Source organism: Malus domestica, chromosome 01 (assembly GCF_042453785.1).
Source record: "Malus domestica chromosome 01, GDT2T_hap1".
NCBI lineage: Eukaryota > Viridiplantae > Streptophyta > Magnoliopsida > Rosales > Rosaceae > Malus > Malus domestica.
In genome coordinates, this window is record NC_091661.1 from 3,074,166 (window position 1) to 3,100,314 (window position 26,149).

At 36.7% G+C, this 26,149-nt stretch overlaps 1 protein-coding gene across 1 annotated transcript; it reads right to left on the reverse strand.

Moving 5' to 3' along the window:
• Nucleotides 1–3,644: 3,644 nt before the first annotated feature.
• LOC103428006 (DNA polymerase delta catalytic subunit-like) lies at nucleotides 3,645–24,950 on the reverse strand. The gene is made up of 30 exons (XM_008366097.4): nucleotides 24,606–24,950; nucleotides 24,392–24,502; nucleotides 24,013–24,119; nucleotides 23,751–23,910; nucleotides 23,194–23,386; nucleotides 22,941–23,076; nucleotides 22,674–22,811; nucleotides 21,853–21,930; nucleotides 21,296–21,387; nucleotides 20,119–20,185; nucleotides 19,937–20,008; nucleotides 18,551–18,637; nucleotides 13,700–13,819; nucleotides 13,518–13,616; nucleotides 12,203–12,310; nucleotides 11,892–11,987; nucleotides 11,662–11,727; nucleotides 11,479–11,535; nucleotides 11,277–11,364; nucleotides 11,123–11,202; nucleotides 9,468–9,581; nucleotides 8,695–8,809; nucleotides 8,440–8,612; nucleotides 7,758–7,829; nucleotides 5,598–5,672; nucleotides 5,422–5,511; nucleotides 5,148–5,308; nucleotides 4,547–4,620; nucleotides 4,363–4,450; nucleotides 3,645–4,184 (listed from the first exon to the last, which is right to left on the reverse strand). Exons 1-30 carry the CDS (start codon nucleotides 24,859–24,861, stop codon nucleotides 4,097–4,099), a joined length of 3,261 nt encoding a protein of 1,086 aa, XP_008364319.3. The 5' UTR covers nucleotides 24,862–24,950; the 3' UTR covers nucleotides 3,645–4,096.
• Between the last annotated feature and the right edge of the window lie 1,199 nt (nucleotides 24,951–26,149).

Below are 26,149 nucleotides of genomic sequence, written 5' to 3' on the forward strand. Positions count from 1 at the left end.
TGAGCAATGTAAAGGAGATTGGTGGAAAATGTGAGATTAAACCTAATGTTTTAGTGGTTAAATGTTAATTATAAATCAATGTGTGAAGAATCGTAACATTGAAGTGAAAAATAGTTAGTAATGATAGTTAATTAAGTTAGTGTTTAGTTGGGCTTATTAACAACAACAACAACAAAGCCTTTTCCCACTAAGTGGGGTCGGCTAATTATTTCTGAAGATAATTATTTCTGAAGGTAGTTAGTAATGATAGTTAATTATGCATTTTATGCCATTTGTATATATGTTATATGTTTGGAAATATCATGATATGGTCAAATTTCATATTTACATCCTGGTATATTCACGTGTATGTTACTTGCACATAATTAAGGGTGAACGCTCTGAAATGCAAAGGTGAATTCAAGACACCCCGGTAAGTTCAGGTGAGTTATGGTATTAGTTGAAATGATTGAGTTATGACATGACTACATTTATGTTTTAGGCAACTCCGATATTGTAGAACAGGTTGCCTGTGAGTTGTATATGTCATATGAGATTGCTTTAGTTATACGAGATGTGTGATGAGATGTATTTAGAGCTCATAAACTTGCACCCTGGTGTTAGTGCTCCCGCCCGTGGCCAAGGCACAGTCCTTCACGTGATGTTCACCTCCCGCACCTTACGCTCACCTTGGATCCAAGGTAGGTGCACAGTCTTGTCGTACAGATCACTATAGATGGTTCCGACTCAAAGGGGACCTGTGATTATTCGCACAGTCTTCATGTGATCCTAGCACTTAAGCGTATTTATTTACGCCCAGTCCTATCGTACAGACCACTTTAGGTGGTTCCAACTAGTGTGTAGGTATACTTATTGAGCTATGGATAAGTCGTACAGGTCATTAAAGGTGACTCCGACTTATGAGTTATCATATATTTATGATGAGATATGTGATGAGATGCTAGCATATATGTGATGATATATGTAATGAGATGCTAGCATGTATGATGAGATATGTTACGAACTAACATATATGATGAGATATTAGCATATATTTATGATGAGATATGTGATGAGATGCTAGCATATATGTGATGATTTTGATGAGATATGTGATGAGATGCTAGCATATATGGGATGAGATATTGATTCAACCGTACATGATAGGTGGATCCGGCTAACATGCCATTTCCTATTGGCTTATTTCACCTGGGTTACTCATTCCTGTTAAGATATTTGACGTAGCATAACCGTAAGACTATTATTTTGGTTATGGTTTTGATTTATAGTCAAGCCTGTTATTTTCTGGGAAATTAAACAGGTATTACGGTGAGGGGCTACTATCTTTGGTAGTTGGAATTGGTTTGAAGAGTTTTATTTCACTTACTCACATTTTCTGTTTTTGTACCCCTCCAAGTTCTAGCAGCAGAGTTCCGTATCGACGAAGATTCGTGGCATTTTTCAGCATAAATGTCTTTTATGATGGTATAATCATTATCTCACCTTACTGTACTACACCTATGCTCTGTATCGCATGTGAAATGGGTCCAGATTCGCTCACTGCGCACTCGTGTACTTAGGCACTTTTAGATTTTAATTTATTCACATTTTATATATCACCACACTTTATAGCTTCATCACCTTCCAGGTGTCGGCCAGCACAGCTCGATTCGGAGTCCTAGTGGACATTCCGGGTCGGGATGTGTCACTCAACCTTAAAGAGCAACTCCCTTCATTTTGCATATCCTTTGACATTTGGTATTTTGTAGTAATGTACTAATGTTTTTCATTAGGCTCTTATTTTGGCGTATGTAATACTTAAAAGAAAAAAAAAAAAAAAATATATATATATATATATATAGTTTATGTTTTGAAGTAATATTTATGTGGCAATGTGGTATGCATATACTAATTTAGAATTATGTTTTCCATTTTTTTAGTCAAATTATGTTTTTCATTTCCAGTATTTATTGATTTAAAACATATTTTCTTTAACAAGTAACAAGTCGGGTCATATTACCTAATAATATTAACGGGTCGATTTGGGGTCGGGTCATATTACTCGTTTACTTTAATAGATGTCACACAACACGACCCGTTAAGATATTGTATATATCACAAAAATGACACAACACGAATGCTAGGTCTAAGTGGAACTTTAGCAACAAGGTGCTCTAGTGATCTCTACCAAGAAATCTCCAAAGAGTAAGAAGTATCCATGCTCAATCATTTGCCCAACACTAAGCAAATTTTCATTTAGACCTGGTACAAGCATGACTTCTTTAATGTACCTTGGTCCAAACTTAGTGGCAATCACTAAAGTGTCTTTACCAGTGGCCTGAACCAATTCTCATGTTCCCATTTTTACCTTTGCAGTGACATTTGTATCAACATTAATAAGAAGGGACTCATGTGAGGTCATGTGGTTGCTACAAGCACTACCTAAATACCACACATCATTGTTCTTTACACTAAGACAGCATGGCATGCATAAAACATTGTTGCTTCTTCCTCCATATGATTTGCATAGTTGGTTGTCTGAAGTGTCTTGCCTCTGCAATCCTTTGCTAAGGGACCAAATCTGTCACATTTGTGGCACTTTGGCTTGCCTTTGGACCAACAAGGACCATAGTGGAGCTTATCACATATCTTGCAAGGACCCTTTGTTCCTTCATTGTGATTTTCCTTCTTGAAATTGTTTCCAGACTTCACATCCCATTTCTTCCACTTTTGTGGTTTCTAATTCTTCTTGAACTTGGAGTTTCCACCATGACATGTGTTTGTTTGCTCTCTGGGATTCACACTTAGGCTAGATAAGTCCTTTTCTGTAAGTTTCTTAGTATGCCTTTGCAATCGTTGTTCATGGGATTTCAAAGAGCCAATGACCTCTTGAACTCCTATAGTCTCTGTATCCTTTATTTCTTCTATCACCTCTGCAATGGAATCATATTCTCTAGACAAACTATTCAAAAGTTTTTGTACAACTCTTTGATTAGTGATTTCTTCTCCGTAGGATTTCATTTGATTTACTAGCTCAAGCAATTTTGTTATATACCCAGACAAGGATTCATCATCTTGCATACGTGTATATTCAATTCCCTTCTAAGTGCTTGCAATTTTACAGATCATATCTTCTTATCTCCTCGAAATTCTTGTTGCAAAATCTCCCAAGCATCCTTGTAGTGCGATTCTGGGAAAAATATCATCGGAAGCTGCATTTTGAATCAGTCCCAACACCTTAGCATCTTTAGCGACACTCTCCTCCAGTGCGAGCTTCTGAGCTGCAGTAAGAGCACCACCTTCCTCCTTCACTGGTTTTTCGTAGCCATGTTCAACCATATCCCAGAACTTGTGCAATTTAAAAATCGTGCACATCTTGATTCTCTAGAAATCATAGTTGCTTCCATTGAAAATGGGAGCACGTAGCTTACTCATTCCAAATCCAGGCATAATAAGACTAAATCCACGAGATAGAGGTTATCTTCGTTGGACTTCCTCGATTTCGTTCTGATAAATACCATGTTGAAGTTCGAATCAGAGCTTATATTTCTTCCTAAATCTTGCTACCACAAAAGAAGAAACTGAGAAGAAACAAGAATTGCAGAATGAAGCTCTTAGGGGAAAGTTTGTTACGGCTGCAATAGACATGACAGTGCACTCACACATTCATTCCAACGGAAACATTCTTTTTTCATTATAGTCAGCAATATGAGCATGACACTCGTCATCTATCAGAGACACAAGACCCTACACTTGTCCAACCTAATTCAAAACAAACCCTAGCTGTTAAGGAATAAATTCAACCAGTGAAGAATTTACATTTCAACATGGACAGCAATTTGTTGGGCAACAGGTTTGGGTTTTATGGTCTCTCAAGTCTTTCAAGCCAAACAAATGCAGTAACATTCAACATTCAAATGTTGTCCTCTTGTTCCTCTTAACATGAGAACCTTCACTTCGTCTCAGTTCAAAAGCAATAACACCCATTTCCAATTTTTGGTGTTGTTGTTGTTGTTGTGGTTGGTTGATCCAAAACTTCCTTGAGCATTACAATTGCACAAATCTGCCCTGCTCCCGCATGAATATGTAGAAATAAAAACCAAACGTCGGGTAAATTTCAAAAGCTCCACCGGTCTAACTGCACTTTAGCTTCAGCCATGTCTTTCTGTGCCTTCTTTCTCCTATAGAATATAGGGCAGTCCCGACTGGAAGAATACAAACTAAGAGTTACATACAAAGCAAGCATGCATCCGTGCATTTGGAGTTTTGCAATGTACATATTCCAACTCCAAATGCATGAATATGTTCCCAAAATACCCACAGGACAAGATAACAATATATACTAACGTACAAAAATCACTCAAACTCAGTCAACTACAATACCTTGTGCAGAGCACATCTTGATGCAGAGAGCCTTGGCACTCTTGGCACTGTGTCCATAACCGCCCAAAAAGCGTCTCTAGCTCAGACACTGCAACATTCCACAAAGTTGAGCACTTTGGTCCAAATATAAATGAATGAAAAACAAAAATTTAGCATAAAATACATTTATGATATTGATTCATACCATGAGCCACTGTTTTGCAATAGAGTTCAGCTTCTCTTCCCTTACAGTGTGAGCAAAGAGTATGGTCCGACTTGCTAAGAATAACAAAATATTAATAAGCTTTTCAAATTCACCCCTCTAAAACCTCAAAGATGCTAGAAAGAGTCTTTGATTGCTTAGAGTTATGTTCTTCTGTATACTATAAAAAGTTTCAGAGATTATGGACCTCTCAAGTTTCAGAGTTATGCCAAAGATGCGTACTTCATCCTTAAACGGTAATCTTAACCTCTCATCATAACATTTTTCGCAAATAGGGTAGGACTATCCAAAGTCCCCTAAAGGTTGACCCATAAGATTTTGACAAGATGTTTGTGAGACTTCATGTCCTACAAATGGATCAAAACCTACCACTAAAATTGCAAACGTGATAACCTGCTGTGTGCTTTGGTACTTACTAGTCATCATAGAGGTCCTTTTTGTGTCCAACGCTTAGGTGGGTAAATTCAAACCGTATGATGATAAACAACACTTTTAAGTTCAGTTCAGTTCCGTTTATATACTGATCAGGCCTACCAAGAAAAGCACTCATTTAAAGTACAATAAAGTCAGTATATACTTGTACCTAAGTAGAGCTTTGCAGCCAACGCATGTGAGTTGTTTCTTTGCAAATCTCATTATTCCACTGTTTGCAGGGGTGGAGATTGAAATAGATCTTGTGTGGCTTCCATGGAGAAGTTCCTTGCTAGCATTCTTCAAGATGGGCTCAAAAAGTCTTAAGAGTGGCTGTAAGATGAAAATGTACCGAAGCATGTAACAAAATAAAGTATATTATATAATACAGTATTAAACTCACTTTTAGCTTGCCAAACTGGAAATAATAGCAGCAAAAACTTTACCTTGCTAATTTGATTTTCAAGATAGTATTGAGGATCTATGGGAATGTTATTTTCAAGCACATAGATGGGATCCTCTGACTTCTCGTAAGCCTGATTGTCATATATCCATTAATATTCATACCCCAGCCTAAAGCATTTGCAGTGAAAATATATGAAAAATTCTACAAAAGGATTACCTTGGCACCTTTTGCAGCTTTAATAATGACATAAGGCACCCGATCCCCAACATTTGGAGCAGTGGCAGCATCTCGCTGTGAATGTCAAGTTGAAGAAGGATAGGTAAGAGATGAGGTACCTTATTTGATAGTCCAAAGACGAGAGCAATTTACTAGGACATTCAGATAGGGAATATATTGAACAACTATAGCTAGTTTAAACAAAGTTGAACAGGATTGAATAAAGTTTTTATCTTAAAGAATGTTCACATTCCTGTGTCATAAGCAATCCATTCACGTGTTCCAGCCTGCTAAAGTGATCAGGAATCCTATTGTGCCTCCTAAGGTTCATTTTTGGACATCAATCATAGCTCATGCAAGAGAAAACATTCATTATTATGTAGAAATAAGACCCTGTTTATCCGCCTCCTTGCTGGAATTTTGTGCAAAAAAGGAGGTGTAATCTTTTGCATGTGCTTTGGGGCTGTGGTGGTGGCTGGTTGAGATTGCAGGGGTTAACTGGGTTACCCATCAAACATAATTTGTAACAAGTATGGCCTCTAGTAGAGGGCTAGAGTCCTGTAGAGTTTTGCAGTCCAGGCGGTTTATTGGGTAATTCAGTCGCGACAAATAGACAAATTTATTAGAATTATTGTGGGGATGAAGAGAACACTTAGGAAAGAGTCGAGTTTGAAGCATCTTTGTGTTTCTCTTTCTAGCCTTCAGGCATCTCTCATTTTCTTAACCAAGAAAAAAGAAAAAGTATCGTCGTTTACTTAACTTTATAAAGATTGGAAGTGCTACCGTGATTTTCAGAGTTGTATGACAATGTCTTACAATATCAAAGAAGTAGCATGGATTTGTTTTCCATGAGTATCACCTCAGTGGTGGACACCTTGTTCCCCTAGTCTAGTATGTGTTTTAGAGCTCATTAAAAAATAATAAAAAATGTCGTACCCAGTGCACAAGGCTCCCGCTTTACGCAGGGTCTGGGAGAGGTGAATGTCGGCTAGCCTTACCCCCATTTATGGAGAGGCTGCTCCCAAGTCTCGAACCCGATACCTACCGCTCATGGGCGAAGGCACTTGCCATCGCACCAAAAATAATAATAAACAAAAAATAATAAGCTCAGCATTTGCCCTAGGAGAAACACAAAACAAATATCTAAAGGGAAACAAGAATTTGGTAACTAGGGATGATTGTTTAATAAATGAGAAATCTAGCAACTTCCTACGCATATATGTGGAAAAAAATAGCAAGAAGAAAATAAAGTCAAGGACGCATTTGCCCCTCATCATCTCTTCTAATTATTTGAGATCTTGGTTAATTATATGTATTCTTTCAGCTTATGGAATCCTGAAGCAGAAAAGTCAGGAAACGTGTGGCCCAGTGGAGGAAGGCATGTCTCTCTAGAGGAGGTAGACTCATTCATATACAGAAATTGTACGTAGTAAACTTATCAAGCAGGTTGGCTAAAACTTAATTCCTTAAATAATTATTATTTAAGCTATGGGTTTCTTAGGGTAATTCTCGTGGCATATCTATCATATAAGTTTTCATTTTGTTCTTGCTTTCAGAAAAGGGAAACTCTCTCTCATATATTTCTTTCATAGCATAGTTCAATAACTACCTTAAAAATGCATTTACAACTTGAAACATCACTAAAACTATTGAATTTCAGTCAGATTTCAAGTTGGAGCAAGAAAATAGAGATTGGTACAAAATCCGGTTGTAGCCATACCCACAACTCCATATAAACCAATAGCAGAGAACTACAAAAAGCGGATAAAAAATGAACCAACTAAAACAGCTAAAAACACAATTTGATTTCAAAGTAGTATGACTGACCCAATTCATAAATTTCAACCAATTGCACATGCGAATAATCTCTTCTTTTCAGAGTAACAGAGATCATAGTAACTGACTCATTTGAATTTGCCACCATACAAGGTAGGTTAAAAGTACTACCTTGGGCTAAAAAATGGGAGGCTTCCACCCCAAAAGACTGAAACAATTAAATTTTATGCCAACTGCATACAATCAAATAATGGCAACAAGCATTTTTCTTAGGTTTTTTTTTTATTTTTTTATTTTATTTTATTTTATTTTTTATTTCTAGAAGCATTTCTTTTACAAGAAGGAAACAAAAAATTTAAAGCAAATTACGTCAATGCTGCATACCTTGCGCATACGTTCAGCAAGTTCAACATGAGCTGCCTTTACTCCATAATCATCCCCCGTTTTTGTAAGACCCTGCAAAATTGTGTTTGAACATACCAGGTCAACCTTCATTCATCAGGGAAGTGCTAAACAAACTTTCGTTGTAAATTTACTCTAAAGGAGAATAAAATTCACCGAACTGGCACAAGCATGACACAAGTAAATGGTGAGGCCTGAGCTGAAGTTTCTTAAGCTCATCAGGTACCACAACACAAATACAAAATAAGCAAAGAACGAAACAAAAGATGGGCTTGAACTTGGAGCGGTCCACTCAACATTGTTTTCCTTTGAAAACAAATATTTTCAACAAGCAAAATCATTTTTCTTACATAATTTGAATATTCAATCATAACAAAAGTAAAATCCAATATAAATTCAAACACCAAACAAACCAAAAGACTAACATCAAGTAATAATAGGTTGTGGGTCTTGCCACACCTGGTTTTGGCTATTTGTCAGGGCATAAATACGACAGGATTATAAAATTCGTGTCAGCATAGGCTAGACACAGAGCACGAATTGCCCCACTATAAATGGGTCGGGCCAACGTGCAGCAGCCCATTGACACTTGCAGAGTTGGGCAAGAACCAAGGCACAAAGCAATGACAGCCACAGCACTATTTTAGCAAGAAAATATTCCAACCTTAGTGATAACCAAAAGAGACAAATCCATGCGATTCATGAGAAGATCTGAGATGGTATTCTTGACATACTGGACTGCCCCAGGAATATCTCTATCAATCAGTATTTTGTGCAGGCATTCATTTACCAGGTTTTTGACCAATAAGCAATTGTCTCTTCTTACGGTTTCGATTCCTGTCATCGATGGATGCGAAATAAGCGACATATTCAACAAAACACTGGAAGATGATAAGGGGGTTGAGAAATTCCAATTAACCTTTAGTGTCCATTTTGTCAAACTTGCCAGGATTTGTCCACAATAAACCAGCATATCTCTTCTTGCTAATCAGAAGATATGGATGATAAACCTTCTCAAATTCAAGTTTGATAGGCTTCATGATACAAGATAGCAAATTAAAATCAAAGAATGATAAAAATCAGCTACAAAAAATACACAACAAAATAAGCATCAAAAGACGAATTACTATCATGTCACATTCATGGTAAAGTCTCATAGCTAAATAACCATTATAAAAATTACCCTACACATAAGATAATGAAAGAACCAACAAAATCTGTAGGGCTTTACAGCTTTACGAAAAAGGGCATTAACCTCACCCGACCCATTTTGCCCCTCCTTTTCACCACAAATAAATACAATTGACAAGAAGTAGTCTACTTAATAAGGTTTCAGCCTTGTCATCCCCATTATTTCCAGTAACACTTGTGTGAAAAAAATTAGTTTATGGCACATCAATACCCTCTCTCTATAATCTTACATATACTAATCGCTGAAATCATTTCACCAAAAGATTAGTATGTAAGGTTTATATAGTCTAGAAAAATTCCATATTAATCAACTTCGATTTTCTCTAGTCACCTTCATTCCAGCTTGAAAGTATTTATTAAGATGTTGTCAAGAAGTTTCTGTACATGCATGTGTGTGAGAGGTTTATCAGAATCTCTAGTTTAGCACTATACTAAAGAGCAAACAAAGACATGAGTTTAAGAAACCAATTAAACAAGAAATAAAGTGGCATCAACTCCTACTTTTATGAAAGTTCCACTTATGTATTCAGCAGCTTCTCTCCCCAAGTCCATTGCTGCTTCAACTGTGGGAACCCCAAATTGCACCATAACTGAGTCTGTGTCCCCGTATATAACCTAAAGTAATACTTTATTGTCAAATTATTATAGGATAAAGGCAGAATAAAAAGGAAAAATCATTGATATCATGCATGAAAAGAAACAGCAATTGGATAAATTTATTAATGCATACATAGTATACATGTAGTGTCACATCCCGGCCCGGGCCCCCACCACATCCCAGGCTTTACTCCACCGTAGCACGATATTGTCCGCTTTGGGCCCCGACCACGCCCTCACGGTTTTGTTTTTGGGAACTCACGTGAGCAGAATTTCCCAATGGGTCACCCATCCTGGGAATGCTCTGGTCCCTTTCTCTCTTAACTTCGGAGTTCCTACGGAACCCGAAGCCAGTGAGCTCCCAAAAGGCCTCGTGCTAGGTAGAGATGAGAATATACATATAAGGCTTACAGGATCCACTCCCCTGAGCGATGTGAGATGTTACATGTAGCACTAGAAATGTGAAGCGTATATAATCATCTCAATAAAATGAGATTTATTTTTTCAAATATCCATGTGTATTCACTCTTTTTTTCTTGACATCATATGCTCATACTGTTAAAATTAATTTGCAATTTTTGACCAGTTACTTGATATGTGATGAAGATTATAATATGATAAGGGAGCATAGAACTTCAATAAAGACTGACCATTAAACACCAAAAAGACCGAAAATAGAAACAGTGGCCAAGCTAAGGTTAGTTAATCAACTAAAAAATAATACATCCTCCAGCTACTTTCCAATAAAATAAATTTTTAAAGCCTAAACTCCAAAAAGATGAACATTTGACTTTTTTTTTTAATTCTTTTATGAGATCATTTGACTTGATTTCATAACAAATGATTTATTAGAACTAATTTCAAGTTTAAAAAAATTGATACAGAATAAAGAACTATAAAAGGAACAGAAGCACAGCCACGTTTTCCACTGGAAACGCAGATCATGGCATTCAAGTTATTGGAAATCTACCTGACATGCCAAGACAAATAACAAGAAAAGTGCTTCTCCTAAAAGAAATAAATAATAGCAAAAAAATAATTAAAAGGTCACACAATACTATTATCAGTCTTTAGTCTAAAGCCTCGAACTACTATAAATTTCAGTGACTGTCCTATCTACAAAAGGTCACGCATATAAGACCCCGTTAGGTCAACCCAACCAAACCCACTTCAAAAATCAATAGCACCCAATAAAAGAGCAAAAGAGACCTTCCATCCAATCTAGCAAGAAAACCACCCTAAATAGGGCTTGCAGACCCAAAGTAGAAGCGAAAACGAAGAAGGAAAGAGCCTCCATATGGGTTGTCATGAATGGGCCTACACTATGAGAGTCCTAGTGCATATGATATCAAAAAGGAAAAAAGAGTTAATGTTAACATATAGCTCTAATTGTGTGGCTAAATAAGAGTCCTACCACATAGTTTATATTTTACGCTATGCGAAGAAGACCCTTCCAGGAGAAGCCGTAAAGAAGACCAAGGAAGAACAATACTATAGTAAATTAACATAGGCTTCCAACAATTACAAACCCATTACTGAGAAAATGTGAGCTGGCATACCTCAGCATTGTGTTCATAGCCTTTAAGTGTGGTAAATTTGTCATTTACAAGGTTCTTTGTGTGCTCAATCATCTGTCGACCTTTACAAAACCACATAACATTAGGCACATCCCAACAAGTTCAGTACATCATAACGATTCTGTTTGAAACATACCATAGCTGGTGACACTTGATGATATCTCTAAACATGGTAACTGGCCAACAGTAGCTCCAGTAAACCCATATACGGAATTGGCACTTACCTGGATTAAGGGACAAATGAATATATGTATACTTATAAGTAAAATTACATGCTTACGATTAGTTGCAAAACTATTCGATAAAGACAATGGTGAATGTAACAGTTCAGAATATACCTTTAAGGCCAATTGTCGACCATCAAGCACTGCCTTCTCAAGTGGATCTTTTGCTTCCTAGAACAAAAAAAATGATATCAGCCCCAAAAAATTGGTGGTTCATAAAATTGCATGCACCTGTCCACATTTTTCTTTCCAAAACAGTGGGGAAAAGCCATTGTATACATAGTAAAAGTAACGTACCTTCAAATCCGCTTTTGCTCTCTTCCGAGCAGCTAATAATTCTTCAAGAATTTCAGGAAGTATTCCCTGGAAAGCATATTGCAATCTTATTAATATAATTGATTTACTTGATGAGATGAAGTTATTATTTGTCATACAGATAATTAAATAAAAAAAATTCAAAACTAGGGATAGTTGTTGATTAAAAAAAACAGAAAAAACAACATTGAGGAATATAAAATAAATACAACCTTCTGCAAATTGGATTTAACAAATGTTTCTCCAGATGGAGTTTTGTTGACACATTCTGGAGGGATATTGAGTTTGCGAACATCTTCAGGTGTCACCTTCACAGAAAAAAAGGGATACCATTTTGGCCAAATGTTTCTCAGCATGAGCTTCTTTGATGTTAGAAAAAGAAATCAAAATAAAGAAAGGACATATTACAGAGAAAAACGTCAGGAGAATTACCAAGTGAAATTGCATATTTGATGTTAGACTAAAAAATCAATTCCAAAGTTACAGAAAAGGCAGATGAAAGAAAAAATGTCAGGAGACTTACCAAAGTGCAATAGCATAGATTATAGGCCATCATGATTGATGGATATAAAGATGCAAAATCCAAAGTGGCAATTGGCTTTTCATAGAATCCTGCCTTCGCTTCCAAAACCTGGATTTGTAAACCATTAATATCAAAGCCCATTTGATGTCTCATGCCATTTAAAGCCGGTATGAGGAACAAAACGAAAATATCAAATGCACAAGGAGAGAAACCCGATATAGTAAGTTCCAGGTTAGGAAGCGCAAGTTATGTACTCTGTGAGTCTGCTACAACACATACATTCTCCTGAATATCCTCCACTTTATAACCAATCAAGAAAATGGCTCTAGGTTCAAACAGTGGGAGGGAAACCGTACGTTGGCAAAGGACTAATATGTTGTATTGTTAACAATTACTGTTAAATATAAAATAATGCTAACAACAATGCTTGTTGTATTAAGAGTATTAGTGTTACAATATTCACCCTAGGCATCTGTGCTCAACTCTAAAAACTAAAAATGGAAAATTAACTGAAACTCACTTTCCATGTATTTAATTATATATACACAAAATTTTCTCAGTGCAGGACATCCAGAGTTTTATAAAGCCCAAACAAGGAGCAGATCGACACGGAAAAGGGGGATTGATGCAGGAGCCATGTTCAAAAGTATTAACAAGTGAATGTCTTTCTAGTTTCTTATATAACAACAGCAATTTACACATGCATGTGCAGGTTCATTGTCTTTGAGTTTCTGTGTATGTCAAAATGTACGAATTCTGAATTTCCAAGTACATTATTGTGGATCTTTCCAGATTAATTTACCCATTGGCCTATAAAAGGGACTATTTTGTAAGCCCTTAAAATCAGAGTTCTGTGATTTTCACCCAACTCTTCTCACTGTCCTACATCAGGGACGGGCGACCTGCCAGGAATTAATTTTATGATTTAGCTCTATTGACTAGCTGCGAGTTTTCATGATAAGTTTGTTAGTTTTGATCTATTTTTCCGACAGTGTTGCTTAGTTAGGGTAAAGAACATCTTAATGGAGGTTAGATTTAGGATCTAACTCTAAAGTTTTGGGCAGCCACCACACATGCATGCAAACAAAACTACACTTAATAGGCTGAAACACCTGCCCACCAAAGACAATGTTATATTTATACAACCAGGCAGAATGTTTATAAACAATTTGACAACAAGAAATTCAGAAAGAGAGTATAAGATCTGATCATAAACGTCAAACACCTTCCCCACCCCTGACCCACTTTGTCAAGAGAATGCAGTTATTTAAAACAGCAAGCATGATAATGACATGTTGAGCATTCATGAACTTACAGTGGCACCTTCATACGTTCCTTGCTCTGATCCAGCCTTTTTAACATATGGAATAAGCAGGTTCTTTTGCTTTGCCTTCCTAAGAAGCTGCGAAAGGACCTGAAAAAGGTTTCGTTGATGCATTAAATCTCTTCACAGCTGAACTATTGTGCTTTTCACAGGTATTCATTTGCAAAACTAACCTTGATGCTCTGTCCTCTGGAAAGAAGAAATGACATTGGAACACCTGTCACTCTAGCCATCTCTACATAATTGTAAATATACATCAGTTTGTCCAAAAGCCTTTGTGGGAGGTAAGCATCCTGCAATGAAACATCAAAGTTGATTACTTGTGCCACATAACTTGCAGATGATTGTCTTTTATTTGACGTTTAACTGTTAATATTCTTGTCAATATTACGCGTCTATGGAATGGAATACAGATACAGTATGATACAATGTACAACAAATCCATAAGAACTATGATCAGGATACCAAGAATGGAATACAGATTCACATTCACTAATTCCATTTCCATTATTCCTTTCTGTATGCCCTCTCCGTATGAGATGTAAAAGCCAGAAACCCCCAACCTACTTCATGATTAAGAAAAAAAAATATCTGCTCCCTTTCTCAAAACTTTTGCTTTTGTCTTTTCTTTTTTCATATTGTCCAACTAAACGACAATTACATTCAATTGCAATCGCTACAACAACAACAACAAAGCCTTATCCCACTAAGTGGGATCGGCCGTATGAATCCTAGAACTCCACTGAGCTCGGTTTTTTGCCAAGTCTTCCGTGAGGTCCAAGTACTTCAAGTCTTTTGTTAGATTCGTTTTCCAAGTCTTCCTGGGTCTTCCTCTACCCCTTTGGCCCTGAGCTTCTATCCCTTAATCGCATCTTCTAACCGGAGCATTTGTAGATCTTCGTTTCACATGTCCAAACCACCTTAACCGATTTTATCTCATCTTATCTTCAATTTCAGCTACTCCTATTTTACCTCGGATATCCTCGTTCCTAATCCAATCCTTTCTCGTGTGTCCACACATCCAACGAAGCATTCTCATCTCCACTACGCTCATTTTGTACACGTGTTCATGCTTGACTGCCAACATTTCATGCCATAATAAAATATTTCCTTGAGTTTTAGTGGCATACGACGGCTGCACAACACACTCAGTGCGCTCTTCCACTTCATCCATCCAGCTTGTATTCTATGGTTGAGGTATCCATCCAATTCTCCGTTCTTTTGCTAGATCCAAGATAACAAAAGCATTCACTCTTTGGTACTTCCTGATCTCCAACCCTCACCCCTAACTCATTTGAACCTCTGTTCCCACTACACTTGCACTCCATATACTCTGTCTTTGACCTATTTAGGCGAAGACTTTTCCATTCCAACACTTCCCGCCAAATGTTAAGCTTTGCATTTACTCCTCATGGGTTTCATCTATGAACTCTATCATATGCGTTTTCCAAATCTATAAAGACCATGTGCAAATCCTTTTTCATATCTTTTTATGTCGTTCCATCGATCTTCATAAGAGATAGATTGCCTCCATGGTCAAGTGCCTTGGCATGAATCCGAATTGATTGTCTTAGACTCATGTCTCTTGCCTCACTCTATGCTCAATTACTCTTCCAAAGCTTCATTGTATGACTCATTAACTTAATACCCCTATAGTTCATGCAATTTTGTATGTTCCCCTTATTCTTGTAAATAGGCACCAAAGTGCTTTTTCACCGCTCGTTTGGCATCTTCTTCATTTTTAAAATCTTATTGAAAAGGTTTGTGAGCCATGCTATAGCCGTCTCTCCCAAGACTTTCCACACTTCAATCGGTATATCATCTGGACCCACTGCTTTTCTATGCTTCATTTTTTCAAAGTTACAACCGCTTCTTCCTTCTTGATTTGGCGGTAGGAGTAATTTCTATACTCTTCTGAGTTACTCAACTCTCCCAAAGGAGTACTCCTTTCATGTCCTTCATTGAAAAGATTATGAAAATAACCTCTCCATCTGTCTTTAACCGCGTTCTCTATAGCTAAGAGCATCTCCAATGAAGATCCTAAATGGAGTCCCTACAACCGTATATTCCCTAAATATCAATGTATTAAAAGCGTGAGGTGTGGGCGAGGCGTACGAGGGATAGCCCAGCCTAGGCGTGAGGTGTGAGGCGAAGCCTCATCGGACCTAAATTTTTTAATTTATACACTAAGCGTACACATATTATATTAAAAAAAAAAATTATTAATCAATTATCATCCTGAGCACACATATATTATAAACACACATATATATATATATAATAGAGGATGAAAAGCACTATGAGCACACATATAACAATGCACGCAGACGGCACACACATCCATTATATAAAAAATAAAAATCAGAAAACAAGACAGTGAGATGATAGTGCAAGGAAGAGATATGAGGTAGTTAAAACCCTACCCAAAATTTGGGTTTGGGAGTAAAAAAATAAAATAAAATAAAATAAATAAATTAAAAAAAAATCCCGAGGCACACCTAGGCGGCTTCGGCGACGCCTTCTTGCGCCTTCCGCCCACTCCCTGAAAATAGAGGCGGCAACCCTCAAGCCCAGCCTCACAGGGCGCCTAGGCGCGCCCTAAGGCAAGCCTTTTAAAACATTGCTAAATATAGGGACAAATGACTTCTAATGGGTCAGAATTGAAGTCCTCAAAGTATCTCAATACATAAGGACTCGCCGGATACCTCAAAAGAATCCTCAAATATGAGGACTACATATAGGGACTCAAATAGTGGACTCTGTATTAATTTTGAGTGGGGAATGGTGTTGCTCTTTATGTTTTTTTCCTTGTTTTTTGAACCCACCCAAGTGGGGCAACTTCTCATTTGCCTTTTTTTTTAATTCTTGAAAAATCAATGGTGGAGATAGTTTTTTATTTTTATCAATGGTTACAGTATTTTAATGAAATGAATAATAATTTTTTAATATTATTCTTTTAGGGACCCAAATATTTGGGGATTATACTATAAGGAATTTCCATTGTAGACAATATTCTTTTAGGGACCCAAATATTCCTCTAAAACTCCTAAATGAGTCCTCAAAGGTGGTGGTGGGAGTCCCTAAGGACGGACTCCCATTGGAGATGCTCTAAAACATTTCCTTATCGGCCTTGATGCACCTTACTTTGTTCAAGTCTCTTGTCTTCCTTTCCCTTGCTCTAGCTAGTTTATAAATATCCAACTCTCCTTTGATATCTAATGTCAAAAGCTGCTAGCTTCGCTTTTCTCACAGCTTTCTTCGCCTCCTATAGTTGAGGCCTCCCTCTTATTCTCCGTTCTTTTGCAAGATAGATCCTAGGTAACGAAAGCGGTCGCTCTTTGGTACTTCCTGGTCTCCGATCCTCACCTCTAACTCATTTGGGCCTCCATTTGCCCTGAACTTGCACAATTTTCCTTCTCTATTTTATACCTTTCACAATTTTCATCGATTCTATCATTGTATAAGGCTTTACAACATTCTTTGTTAGCCTTAACCTTTGCATGTACCTCCACCTTCCACCACCAAGATTCCTTTTGATGTGAAGCAAAACCCTTTAACTCTCCTAACACCCCTTTTGCAACTTTTCGGATACATCTAGCCATGGAATCCCATATTTGGCTAGTGTCCCCCTTTGTATCCCAAATGCAATGGGTGAGTACTCTCTTTGAAATTGAAATGTTTTTCTCCCTTTAGATTCCACCATGTAGTCCTTGGACACTTCAAGGTCTTGTTCTTTCTCCTATCTCTTTTGATATGTACATCCATGACCAACAAGCAATGTTGGTTAGCCAGGCTTTCTCCCGGTATAACTTTGCAATCCTTACAAGTTATACGATCCCCCTTCCTCATTAAAAGGAAATCTATTTGTGTTTTTGATGACCCAATCTTGTAGGTGATCACATGCTCTTCTCGCTTCTTAAAGGTGTTGGCTAAAAAGAGATCATATGCCATTGCAAAATCCAAAATGGATTCCCCATCCTTGTTTCTCTCCCCAAAACCATGGCCATGAAAACTTCCGTAATCGCCCGTCTCCTTGCCCATATGTCCATTTAAATCTCCTCCTATGAATAACTTATTCATCTGAGATTCAATCCCAATCGCTAAACTTACTATAATATGATTATCTAAACTAATTGTGTAGGAAGAGGACCTAACAAGCATCTTACTGTTGAGAAAGCATGGCCCTCTAGAAAGCTTTATGAGCAAACTGAGTTAGCATCTATCTAATTATTGAGGCTGCCTCAAAAAATGCAGAAGTGGACAAGAAGTCCACAAAAACTAAAGAACAGTGAAACAAAAATAAAAACCCCCTAAAAGAAAACTAAGATATAACTAATAGCAGCTTTCCAATCCAGAAACGAACTTTCTCCCATAACACCTCTGCTGTTACCTACAAAATATTCAAAAATCATCCTATTTCTTTCCTTCCAGATTACCCATAACACTTCCAAAACTATACATGCCTATAAAGGCTTTGCTTGCTTCCCCATCCCTGATAGTTTATGCTTCTCTGACAAAAAAAGCAACAGAGGCTGCATCTCATGCCATGGCTCTGGGATTTGTAATGACACTCTTCTGCATATATTGTGATAACAGCTCTACCATTATGTTTGCTTAGGATACTACTCAACACAATCGCACTTCTTTAGGCAAGCTGATATGTTTCAAAATCCTTTCAATTTTCCTTCCCATGCTCCAGCTTGAAACAGAGTGTTAGATATTAGTGTCCATTAACACCTTTGCCAATGCCCCATAAATATTCTCATATAAATATAAGTGCTTGGCCTCTCATTTGACATGCAATTACATCAGTATTTTTCTATTACCACAAACTAAACTCTGTACCCAAGAAAGTAAAATACTAAACAATCTCAGGGATTACTTTCATTACAAATTTCATCACAGTAACAAATAACAGGTAGTAGATGTAACTTTTCTGCAACCTTCATATGTTGTAAAAGAACTACTCCTGAAGATTATATAAGGCAGATAAGTTGGAAGAATCAAAATAATTAAATACATACTTTCAGACAATACACAGCAAGTCGCCTCCTAGTTTCCGCATTCCCGTTCTGAAGATCAGATATAATTGAATGGTGGACATCCTCTTTCTGCACATGATTTAAAAGTTGCAATATATTAACGACAATGACTCATTACTTCCCCCATTCAATTAAAACGGTCAAACAAAGAGACTATTGGATGATTTTTTATGGCAGCTGTATGAGCAAAAGATAAAATAAGAAACTAATTAACAGTCACAAACTCAGAATTAAGAAGTCTATCCCATTCATTCCTGGAAACCGACAAGAATGAGCCAAAGACTCTAAGAAGATATTTTAACAAATAAATAAATTAGCAAGGTTTAAGCAAGGTTTAAAGTGGATGTCCTCATAGAATGTAAAAGAGAAAAAGTGGGCCTAGAAGTTGGGAAACATGAGAAACAAAGGAAGCACTACTGACGAGAATAACTTTACCCAGCAAAGAAAGTTGGTGGATTTCATGTTTGATGAGATATCTTTCAGTAATGTTCCAAGAAGAATTTTCCAGAGATTTAGTACCTAACATAATTACATTTACCCACTTACAGAATAGGTAACTATCATATATAATAGCAATTGACTCAAATTCAATTATGCCCCAGGATAAGACCAAATGGAGGACCAGGACTCCATCTGACACCATATAGTTACGACGAGGCTATGCTTGTGTCTTCTTGATACAGGCTGTGTTGGCAACCCATATCTGTCAGTTTGATGCTTGGGCACAATACAACATGGAAGTAAAGCACATCACATAAACAGAGCCTGAAGTTAGCATCTTTTACTTCTAAAGGCACAACACAATTCACTTGTCATGCAAAATAACAACTTAATGCATTAAATATGTTTATCTATCCTGATGCACAAGAACATGCCATAGTATTTTCTATCAAATATTTTTCTCAAATCTATTACAGATTCCAATGTATATTAAAATGGAAATTATTATTGGCACTCCAAAAATCTCATTGCGCTCTCTTAATAAGTGTATTTTTCTATCTAAATAAAAATACAGAAAGTTTGGAGTGCATAATTAGATTTTCGGAGTGCCAATAACAAATCCCATTAAAATAATGAAGGAAACAATTTATTGGGGACATAATAAAGGCCATTTAGTGTCAGACCAAGAAAAAGGGTATTTGAGTGCAAACAAACCATGTTTTGGAAATTCAGGAAAAAAAAACAAGCATAAAGAAAGAAAAAAAGCAGCAAGTACCTCTTTTTCGATGTTGCTAAATAAAAACATCTATTATTATATTAGTAGGCAACCACACTAAAAAATTATTTCTGGGCTAAATCGCGATTTTTAATAAAAGCGGTGAAAAAGGGCAATTGAATATATGTACAAGAAATATATCAAAACCTCACCTGCTCAGAAAGAAAGTGTGCTGAGACAGAATTCAATGAATAAGAACTTAATTTGTAATCTCGTTGCATAGCCTACAAGAAAGACAACAGAAATCTACATGAACATTTTATTGAATCTCTAGCTGAAGAACAAATCTCAAGGACCAATAACAGGGTAAATTGCGCCAGAAGACAGATAATACCTGGAGTAAATCAAATTGAACCCTCCCTTCAACTGTTACTTCTTTACTTTCCCTGGTTCCATGCTGCCTGTATTACCAATATTATACCTTTTATAAGAAACAAGAATTTTACTTAAAAGCATAAAGAAGTACAAAGCAAGATGAACCATGAAGTCCATGAAACAGGAACAAGGACAACAGAGAGAACCAATAGACCAACCAAAGGCCAAAAGAATCACCCACCCTTAGACCAGAACAAATATACAAAAAGAAAACAATTAAACTCAAGGGAACATCATTAAACTGTTTAAACAAAGAATCCCAGAGAGAAGAGAAGAATTTAATCCCACTGCGTGTAATAGCAAGAGGTACAGTAAAAAAAGTGAAAAAAAAAATATAACAGATTAAATAAAAAAACATGGTAACTTTTTGTGAAACATTGAGAAATTCTAAGCCGTTACATTGTATGACATATCATAGGATGAAGGCAATGTTCCACTGCCACCAGCACAAATATAATATTGATAATTGAATTGTAATGTGCAAAAACTTCTTGTCTCTTGTGATTAAAAACAAGAATTTATCAATAAAGAGCAGTGCTACAATACCGATGATGAGATGTCACCAAAAGGAAAAAAACAAAACCAAAACCATCAGCTACCGACACAAATCAACTAAAATTGCATTCAAGACAAAACAACGTGAAAGACAGAATTCAGGGATTTATCGTATTCAAGTATTCGGTTAGAGTGGAAAGCTGTTTATGCACTAGGTTGTGTGTTCTGTGCTTATGTCTTAGTGTTTGAGAACACTTTCGGCTTCTGTCATTTTTCTTATGCTTTTTCTTATCAAGTTGTGGCCATATTGTCAGCTTCTGGTGCAATTTAATTGTTTATTGCAATAAAATTTGTTTCACTTCAACAACAAAAATAAATCAAAACAGTGGAATAAATTACATAGTAGTAAAAATAAATGTGGCAAAGATGCAGAAGTGTTTCCGTTAACTAAGCTAATATTCATAGCCTAAGTCACTCTGTGGGTCGACTGTTAATTCAACCCTCATATAAGTTGTTAAAATTACCTCAATTATACAAAAGAGAAACAACGCAAAAACATCAATAAAAAAGGTCCACAGTGGCATACCGACAATAGAAAAAGGATACAATATAAAGTCTCGTCACAGTTTATAATTTATTACCTTGAAGAAAAAGTAGTGTCTTTGACCCGAACCCTGCTGTTTTTTATGCGGCCAAGTATCGGAAATTCAGCAATTCCCAACGTCTCAGCTCTCTGAAAACCAGAAAACAAAGACAACAAATTATCGAAACTTTTTTTCTTGTAAATGAATAAAGATCTGTCAAAGCACCATGGAGGTGCAACCCTTTATGCTAAAACTATGATGTTGCAGAGAAGTCAGCATTCTACCCCGCTCTTCTTTTAGGGGTGAAATTTTGAGGACATAACCAAATCATGACACATCTATGAAATTGGCACGAGCTATTGTGTTATGTTTGGATTTTTGGCACAAAATTATTCTTATCATGTTTGTGTCAACAGACATTATAAACATAAATAAATAAAAACAGGGTAGATGAATTTGACAAAACTGAAACAAGTCCGAATTGATATCCCATTTCCACAAAATGGGCATAAATTGATACATAATTAACAGAACTACACACACATTGGTACAACAAACTAGAGAATTTATACTGTTAAATCAAATGGAAAACAAAAATGAAATGTTTCAGTTACCTCAATGAGATATGGCAAATCAAATTTACAGATGTTATATCCAATTATGACATCTGGATCCACCTCGCGGAGTAAATCCTACAAGCAGAGTTTTATTATTCAACATAGCAAGGCATAAAAGAAGGATGACAATTAGATTTGCATTACATGAGATTGACACACCTTTTTTTGCATAACATGTGAATGGCAGTAGCCTAGTAATTAGGTTAGCATCTAAAACTTCATGCATAGAAAATAGTTAAAACACCTACAAATAGAATAAAAAATTCCATTTGACATCTCCCTTGGAGATGCACTTAGTTCTTTGCTTCTACTCTAACTAGTCTTCCTTTTAGGTATAGATGCATCTAGTAATCTACATTTTTAAAGAGGGTTCTTTCCCTATGGTAAAATTTCTTTTTATTAATAATGTCCCTACATATTAGGCACAACATATTAAAAAAAAAATCATAAATCTATCATTATGAAAGACTATAGATGAATAAATCATAAGCACTAAAGAACAAGTTAGACAAAAAATATGTGGACACAGATACAACTGAGGTAAAGATATGATGGTAATGATGACATCTACAGAAAAAAATGAAAAGAATCAAATGGTATGCAAGTAACATGATATCAGATGATTGGATATAGGACTTTGTCGTGAGTACATACAGATTGTGTTCTTAGCTTGTCAAACTTAAAGGGTGTGAAATGTAGTTAGGCAAAAAGAAAAATACATTTTTAGTCAATTAACAATAGTGTTACATCAAAATTACAAGGTTTCTTTCCCCTTTCTATTGTAAGTAAAGAAGATTATTTGGGTTCAACTATATTACCCTCCAAGCCAGCAAGACTTCCCTTTCTGTATCGAAAGACATCACATCAACACCAACTATTGGAGCACACGACTTAAGAGTCATGATGTTCCGAATAAAAGGTTGATTCTCTCCCTGCATAGTAACTAAGTTGGCCACCTATAAAATGAAGAAAGAAAAAAAACAATTTGTTTCAGAAACAGCTCTGTAAAAATAAAACATCTACAATGCAACATGAAAATCACTTAAACATTTTATTTCAGATACTCAGAATGAAAAGAACTGAACCTGGATAACAGGATCATGGGTAGGCTCAGGAAAATGACCTTTACGACCAGCACACTCAATATCAAAGCTCAATATGCGAAATGGAGCCATCTTCGAAAATTCCCCTTCTGGAGTATGGCTGATCAAGTCCGAATATCTAAGAAAATGGTTTGTCAAGGAAAGATAAACCAAGTAGGAAATAGCTCATAATGTAAATGGCATTCATTAAATTGTTCACCAAACCCTAGATAGTGCCTCGAATTCGTAAGGATACAGGCAATGGAACTCTAACTGGCAGTACGACAAGGGCTTAGTTGTCTTATATCTTCCAGCAGGGACCTCAATCCAATTTCCACCAACTATGTTGCAATCAATCATGAAACGAAGAGCAAAAAGAACATTGCTATCATATGTCATGAATTTCTTCATACCAAGGCCATCAATTAGTATGCCTTTTTCAAGAATGCCTGGCAGTTTGGGAAAGCATACAAGAGGAATAAACCAATATTAGGCATAAGCTAAATTGCAGTACATATTGATATGCAAGGTGCCAGACACAATATGAGAACTGCTCTCCAAATATAGTCTACAACAACAACAACAAAGCCTTTTCCCAATAAGTGGGGTCAGAAATATAGTCCTTACGAAGAGTAAATTAGATCAGCACAATGATACAGAAAGAAAGACATGAAAGAAGTGGGAGAACAATATCATCAAAGAAATAATGTGATAATCACCCATAAAATGCATTTCCCTGCATGTAGGTGTTTCATTCAAGAAAGTAATTCACACCCTGCATGTTATCAAATGTTAATGAAACTGAAATTTTACCCCGGCAGCTGGCCACCATTGTTGGCAAAGCAACAACGATTTTGAGAAAGGGTTCAGAATCCTGCTGCTGGTAATACATGATACTCCTCTTCTGCACCATTTCAATACGGCGAATGAATTTTGGTACCTTGCTGTTCCTGTTGACCTCTCCCATCCTCCCCTATTGAATTACCAAACGCAAAAGACATAACCAATTAAAGTAATGCAACTTAACAAAAACAAGGACATCTGAGCTGCTCAAGAAATAAAGTCAAAACAATACCTCAAGAATTTGATGAAACCTGGAAATATCGTCAGGGCCCATAACGGGGAAACAGTTGATATAGAAATATGGCTCAAATCCATGAACATGGCAGCAAACACTATGTCCTAGGATGATGAGACAACTTATCAGACTCAGAAAAGGCATCATCTTAGTTTAGTTTAGTTTAGTTTAGTAGCATATTTGATTCCCGTGGAGCAACACAGAATACTTGGTATAAGTTGCATTTTTGCGAACAAATAACCAACATGCTTGACGAAACAACAACGCTTATGGTTTGGTAATACAAAATTGCAGTTTTATTCAGGTTTCTCAGTCACCAACCAAACATTTTCACAGCAGAATAATAACCCTAAAGAAATTAGGAGCACAACCTAACCTTCCTTTGTAACCCCAAAAATTCGGATAATGGCAGCAGACCCGGACCAATTAGGCAGCAATTCTCTATGGCTCTCTCCAATTACATAATCAATCTCCAATTGCTGAAAGACTACAACCCACAACAAAGGAAAGAACGAGTTTTTAAAATTTAAAAAAAAATAAATTAAAAATAAAAATAGAGAATCGAGCAAAATTGGAAAAGGCTGACAGACCGACGCTTCGGGAAGCGGAAGTGTAGGCATGGGAGGGAGGCGGGCGGGCCCACTTGGTAAGGCGGGAAGCTAGGGACTGGCGCTGCTCGATGTCGCGGAGAACAAGGTCGTCTTCAGTCTCGAAAAGGGTTTCGTCGAGGAAGACGTCCTCGTCCTCGTCCACGAATTCGTCTTCTGGGGACGTGGCCTGCTGCTTGGATGGGTTCGCCGCCTGTTGTGGCGGCGTTGGCCGTTTTCTGCTTATGCCTTTGTTCATCGCCTTTGCTTTTGCTTTTGGGTTCTCCGAGGGTTTTCAGATTGTGATGTGAGACGTTGTGAACTCACCCACACTACACAGGTGTGTTTATTTTCCCGCCAATTAGCGTGACCCCTTTATTTTTCCCGCACACGGAATTTTTTTTTTTTTTTTTTTTTTAACAAACAATATTATCTATATGTATTATCTACATGGTGAGTTAGCCTCAGAACAAGTTAACAATAATATGGTTTAAATTCGCTTTCGGTGAGAATTGAACTTAAGACCTCTCACTTACAAGTAAAGAGAAATATCATTAGACCGTAGTACTAAGTGGGTATTTCCTTTTTTTTTAATAACGCCGAATATTTTAGAGAATTTAAAATGATGGAATTGTTGCAGTCCCATTAAATTAGGAATGTGATTGTGTAATGTATCTAGGGATATCTTTGAATATTCTCTTTAGTAGTTAATATCCAATTAGACTTGTAATCTTATTAGGGTAAGTATTTAACTTTCCCTGCTACTATAAATAAAGGCATAATGGGGTAAAATAATACACACCTCAGAATTACTTCTCTCTCTTCTCTCTCTTCTCTCTCTTGCAGCCGACTATCTCCCTCTCTAGTCCTAAATACAGTTCAGTAAATTAGGCCTACAACACGTTATCAGCACACTCTTGCTAGAAACTAAGGAATTAAAAGATCGTGGATGAGGCTTTCTTCTACAACATGAAAGGCTTCCAAGTATTTTCTGCCAATCATGTTTTTTTTTTAAATAAATTAGGGTAAATTACATAGTAACCTCTCAGGTTTAAGGTCTATTACAACCACATACAACATCTTTAAAACATTTTACTTTCATATCTCACTATTATTTTATTTCAAAATAATACATCCGTTACATTTTTCATCCATTGATCCGTTAAACGCTAACGTGGCTGCCATATTTGTGTCACGTGTCTGCTAAATGTGTGCCACGTGGCAAAAAAATAATTTTTTTTTAAACCTGAATTTTCTAAATTAAAAATAATAATAATAATAATATAAAAAAATAAAAAATAAATAAAACCAAAACCCATCCCATCTCGCTGTAAACCCCCATCCCCTCCCCCCACCACTACCACAAACCAAACCCAGATCCCTTAAAAAAAAACAAAACCCATCCCATCTCCCTGTAACCCCTTCCCCCCTCCCCATTGTCCCATCTCCCCGTAACCCTCCCCCCACCAGGACCCAGCTCACCCACAACCCGACCCCCACCCCCTTTATCCCTTCTCTCATCTGCAACCCCACCCACCCTTTTCTTC

Bases quoted from the DNA above. Each gene is read 5' to 3' on its own strand.
- LOC103428006 (XM_008366097.4), bottom strand. From the start codon at position 24,861: ATGAACAAAGGCATAAGCAGAAAACGGCCAACGCCGCCACAACAGGCG. The intron at 23,911-24,012 runs GTATTGTTTTGA...GTAATTCAATAG, and splicing joins GGTTTCATCAAATTCTTGAG to GGGAGGATGGGAGAGGTCAA. The intron at 18,638-19,936 runs GTGAGGTTTTGA...AATCATGTGCAG, and splicing joins CACACTTTCTTTCTGAGCAG to AAAGAGGATGTCCACCATTC.